A 5,636-nucleotide genomic window follows, 5' to 3' on the forward strand; every position below is an offset into this window, starting at 1 on the left:
TCTGGAAAACAAATTAGACTAAATGATTAGATGAACACATACCGTCTGAGGCAAAGAAGTTGGGCTGGAAGGGGCCTCCTCCTCCTCCTCCTCCGAACTCCAGGACGCTCTGGATGGGGGTGATCCAACCAGCTGTTGACATGAAAACCAAATCTCAGACAGAGTGGACAGTCTAGTAATGTTTATCTAGTGACTATTCTGGAAGTGTATGGTGTTTGTAGTAGTTGTGAGAAACAGTAGCATACATTGTTCACTGGAGAGCGGTGGCGGCGGCGGGGGGGTCGAGCTGTGGCCCTGGGTCGTCTGGCTGACGCTGAGGAGGCCGCCTACACATGGAAAGAAAACATATCAATTAAGCTTTAATCACTACAGCTATACAAGTCACCCACTGAATTACAATTACAAATATGTTTGAGAACAGCTTGAGTTTTTTCAGCTACCATTATTATTAGTATCAATGCTTATTTTGAAAAGTATTAGCATTATTGACTGTTGGGAATCAGGTGACAGTTATAACAAACCCTAAAATAATAGATACATGTAAATCACTCAAATTACCCTCTTGTGCTTTGGAGAGGGCTGGTAGTTCACTGGGCAAGACAGATCAGAAGGAGAAACTTCCTCCATAGCATGTAATGCTGCGCTGCTGAACCAGACTGGGTTCAGTGGAAGGAAGCTCTCCTCTGCCTGTGAAACAAAAAGAAAAATCCACTGACAACATGTCTTATCACATACACAAAGTATACATTAAGAACCAATTAAGACATCCTAAAGTATTTGTAAAATAACAAACCTGCTGCTGAGCCATCCCAGGCTGTGCTGAACCCGGGGACTGGGAGGGTTCACCAGGCTGGCTCGTCTGGAATGAAAAGTTGTATTACATTGCATTAATCAAATTGTAAACCACTTGAGAGAAAAAAAAAAAAAATCAAATTTTCACAGTCTCATATACACATTACACACTGTAACAATTACCTTGCGGCCATGACTGACTTGCTGCCACTGAAAGGGGTCAGGTGACTGTCGAGCAGGGACCTCTCCCGTCACAACCAGCTTGGGAGTGAAGTTCCTAGCTGGCGGTGACGGCCTGGGAGAGACCGGGGGTGCTGGTGGTGGTGTCTCCAGCTGCTGCATGGCGGCGGACCACAGCACACGGACGAGGATCCACATCCCCTCGTCATCGCTCAGATGGATCTGCAGAAATTACATAACCAAATTCATCATTTACAGAGACAAAGTTTTAGCACAAAAAGCAGCTGCAGCTTCACACAAGGATATTCTACTTACACCATCTCTGGCCCACAGCTGCGGCCGGTTGAGGGGGAAGTACTCCTCAGCTGAGAAGTACGTCACATCTAAAAAATAACAAACAGCCATTATAATCTCCATACATGTAATGGTGACTTTTTATTCATTACTACACCTCAATGCATATTGAGGTACATTTTTATTCAAACGGCTTGCAGAGAACATATAACATTTTAAAATGTAACTCCATTTAATCTAAGAACTTTTTTACGTACGCATATCCGCAGACACGCGGCGGTATGCCTGGCGAAGGAAGTTCTGGTAAGACACCTCACAGTCCAGGCGGGGAGGGAAGTCAACAACAAAAACCTGCAGAAAACAAAAAGTCATATACAGGTTACAATACATTATTTGAAAGCTCATATAATCTAATTAGACCAGCTAATGTACTACTACTATGAAGAAGCAATCAAGACATGAAAAAAGCTTACGTTGGGACAGCAGCGGTGAAGGCTGAGCAGGAGCTCGGCGTAGTCGGCGGCAGCCTCGTCGATGGTCCTGCTGGCTCTGAGGTTGTTGCAGGGCGCCAGAAGACACACGGCGTCAGGGACCCGAGGAAGCACAGCGTTCACCACCTCGGTCCGCAGTGCAGAGGCAGCAGCCCCTGGGGTCGACATGAAGCCAAAGGAAAAGGGTTCCTCTGGCATCCAGACCACACCATCTACAATGGCACGTAGATGGGAGTCTCCGACAATCAGAACAAACTGCAACAACAAACATCATTTCATTAGCATGACAGTCCTCACCAACATCAACCGTTTTCTTCATAAACTGGAGGAATAATAATACCTTCTTGTCAGGAGACTCTGGTGGCATGACCAGTTGGTGTCGATGCCCGGTGAAGGTTGAAACTGGCCATGACTTCACTCTGTGACGGTAACCAGTACCGTGGCCTGTTTAGAAATAAACAAAACAAATACAGGTTTAAAAACTTAATGAATGAAGGAAAACAGCAAACATCTAAAATAAATGTACATTTTCTTTAAGTAAAAAAACACCAGCAGTTTAAAAGGTTTAAACAAAACAGAATATGAATAGATGATTAATTAATGTAGTTATTTAACTTGAAGATAAAACAGCTGCACACTCACGTGGACGGAAGTCGACACGCACATCATCCGATCTCCAGAAACGAGCACCTGGGAGTGATGTTCCAAAGGTCTGAGGACAGATAATAATAAACACATTGAACCTCAGACAGTCACAGTTTTGACACAGTGTGTTGTTCAAAACAAGTGTGTGTGTGTGTGTCAGTTGTAATGGGAACATACGTTGTTAGCTGGAGATGGGGAGCAGGGGGGTTGGGTCTCTCTGGTCCTGGACCCCTCTCTGGGCACACCGGCTGGGGGGTCGGGCTTCCTCCACCGCTGCTTGGCCGCCTGGACACGCCTCCCCTTCCTCGGCATCCTGCTGGAGACAACTAACTAACAAAAACAACTGTCTACAAAAATAATTAAATCTAAAACAAATTAAATCTAATGTGACCCTGACCTAACCTGAAATACTTACTCCAAATCTAATTTAATCTAATCTTATGTTAATTTGTAGTGTTGTGTACTGTGATATGTGTGGTGTGGTGTAGTGTTGTGTACTGTACTGTAATGTAGTATAGTGTGATGTGGTGTAGTGTAGTGTGATGTATTGTGGTGTGGTGTAGTGTATTGTAGTGTGATGTATTGTGGTGTGATGTGGTGTGGTGTAGTGTAAATATGTAAACAGGAAGGATAGAGTAGAGATGAAGTGAGGTGAGAGAGAGAGAAAGATGTGTGTGTGGTGTTTAGATGAAGATCCAGGAATCTCAACGACGACGATGATGATGAACAATCTCCAAAGTGCTTTTCAAAATCTCTGACCGTGACCAAAGAGAACCTGCAATAAGCAACAAGTTGGAGGCATTATGGACACATCTTAGGCATCTTTACATTTACCACACTAAGAAGGTTCATTTTTACAGGGTTCCTGCAGGGTTCTTCAAGTTAAATTCAAGTTTTTTTAAAGCGATAGTAGCATTTTTTTAAATGGAGTTGTATGATCTACAAATAGTCCCTAAGTACTTTAATTGCAGTAGAAGACTCTCTGCACTCCTCCCGTTAGCAACGCCAGCCCATAATAGCCCTGCCCAGAGATTTACAACATACAGTGTTGTGAACAGACCCAAAGAAACGGCCTATTTTCACGGCCTAAAAGAAGTTTTACCAGCCATTCCAAGTGCAGGAAAAAATTATACTATAGCAAACAATGGAACTGTGTATTATTTTTTCAGGTAAAACCTCTTTTAGGCCGTGAAAATAGGCCGTTTCTTTGGGTCTGTTCACAACACTGTATGTTGTAAATCTCTGGGCAGGGCTATTATGGGCTGGCGTTGCTAACGGGAGGAGTGCAGAGAGTCTTCTACTGCAATTAAAGTACTTAGGGGCTATTTGGAGATCATACAACCCCACTTAAAAAAAAAAGGTACTATCCCTTTAACATTTAAGACCATTTACCTAAAGTGGATACCTATTTCACGGCCCTACCGGCAAAGAAAAATAAAATCCTTGAATATCAGAGTGTTTACTGTAGATTAACTGTATCATGCCACTATTTTTTAGCTCTTTGTGCTCTAATAGAGATGTAACAATATCAAAATCTCACAATAATACCTCAATAACAAGCCCATGTTATTTATTGCAGTATAATAAGGTAACATGATATCAAAATCTCACTATGATAGCACCATAGCTCCACAGTACAATATTATTCCACTATCCATAAGTCAACAACAATAACATTTTGGTAAAAAATGATCTCATATCAATCACCAGCCCCCTCTCCCTCCTCTCCCTCCCTCCCTGGGCTCACCTCCTATACTTTAGATAAATACCTGCTTCTCTATCTGCTGTCACACAACACAACGCTAGTTTTTTTCTGTAGCACCAGACACCACCAAGTCAGCCACACACACACACACACACACACACACACACACACACACACACACACACACACACACAACACTAGTTTCTGCACACACACACACAGACAGTTTTTTCTGTAGCAGCTAACACCACCAACAACAGCTACTTGGAAGTTAGCAGTGAAACAACGCAGCCACACACACACACGCACGCACGCACGCACGCACACACGCACACACACACACACACACACACACACACACACACACACACACACACACACACCTGACACGGTGCGCAGACGATTTTTTTTAAACGCATAGCCTCATAGCTCTTAAAAGCTGTAGCTTCACTGACGTGTTCCCCGTAAATAGCCGTTTGTCAAACACACTCATTAACAAAAGCATTATATTAACTTAGCTAGCTGAGACAGAGACAGACAGACAAGCAACTCCTCTGCACCGCCATTTTAAATCACTCTTTTCTCAAATGGAGTCTGCAGCTATTAGTCACAATCGAAAATGATTTAACTTTATCTGTGTAGAAATCATATTTACAATCACCTCAAGCAAATACAACGACTATTTGAACCAATATAAAAAACACAAAGCATAAATGAACCTAGAAGTCTCTAACCTAGTTCAAGTTGAGGCGTTCCCTATTGTTCTACATTTTCCCGCCGTTGAAGAAGTCCGTAATATTCATATCAGAGACCAACTGTACATATTTTAATGTGTTTCAGGTGATCATAGCCAAAACACGACAGAGTAACGTCAAACTTAATCTCACTATTGTGTACAACTGATCTGTTAAAGCTAATGCTCTCAAGCTAGCATGTTAAAAAGAGAAAATACAGCTCTTACCTTCGATGTGGGTCGGAGGGGACGAGAGCCGTAGCGCAGAAGCTTTTTATATGAGCCTGCTAAACGAAAGTGACCAATCAGGAGTCCTCTTGTATCCACGTCAAATCAGATGAGGGGGAGCTGTAGATCTGCCTAGCAACAGTACGGAAAAATTCGCGCCAGTGAAAATAACCAATAGGAGTCATCAGATGACAGCAGCGGGGGGAAATAACAACGACACAGACGTGATCAGATCAGCTGCACTGTCGCCGGTTCGATCCCCGGTCACTGCAGCAGTGGCTGCCAGTCTAATCAATGAAAGCTTTTCCACCGGGCGCGCGCTAGAGCGCAAGCACGCGGGCAATATAGATATCCATAGCTTTTTCAGCTTAAAGGCAAAGCTAGTCTTCACTACATGAGAGGCTGCACGTTTGATCATGTTTAAAGGGATATGCTTCTATTTTGGACAACACCATTTCCCCACATTCCTAGCATGTGTCTGAAGCATACAGACCATAATCTCATTGACCCATCCAGTATTAAGCTGGTAGATTTCTAACGCTGAAAGATCTAGAAAAACAGGTCTGAA

The 5,636-nt window shown here is 43.2% G+C and overlaps 1 protein-coding gene across 1 annotated transcript; it reads right to left on the minus strand.

The window, feature by feature from the left end:
* Window positions 1–662: 662 nt before the first annotated feature.
* LOC146976692 (uncharacterized) lies at window positions 663–2,714 on the minus strand. Its single transcript, XM_085796726.1, has 9 exons — window positions 2,580–2,714; window positions 2,400–2,469; window positions 2,098–2,201; window positions 1,740–2,012; window positions 1,524–1,617; window positions 1,288–1,355; window positions 976–1,194; window positions 794–859; window positions 663–683 (listed from the first exon to the last, which is right to left on the minus strand). Exons 1-9 carry the CDS (start codon window positions 2,712–2,714, stop codon window positions 663–665), a joined length of 1,050 nt encoding a protein of 349 aa, XP_085652852.1.
* Between the last annotated feature and the right edge of the window lie 2,922 nt (window positions 2,715–5,636).

The sequence above is a fragment of the Trachurus japonicus genome, chromosome 13, assembly GCF_045865225.1.
Source record: "Trachurus japonicus isolate A0001 chromosome 13, Traja_1.0".
NCBI classification, from domain to species: domain Eukaryota; kingdom Metazoa; phylum Chordata; class Actinopteri; order Carangiformes; family Carangidae; genus Trachurus; species Trachurus japonicus.

Bases quoted from the DNA above. Each gene is read 5' to 3' on its own strand.
- LOC146976692 (XM_085796726.1), bottom strand. From the start codon at position 2,714: ATGCCGAGGAAGGGGAGGCGTGTCCAGGCGGCCAAGCAGCGGTGGAGG. The intron at 2,470-2,579 runs GTATGTTCCCAT...ATCTGTCCTCAG, and splicing joins CCCCATCTCCAGCTAACAAC to ACCTTTGGAACATCACTCCC. The intron at 1,195-1,287 runs GTAAGTAGAATA...TAATTTCTGCAG, and splicing joins AGCTGTGGGCCAGAGATGGT to ATCCATCTGAGCGATGACGA.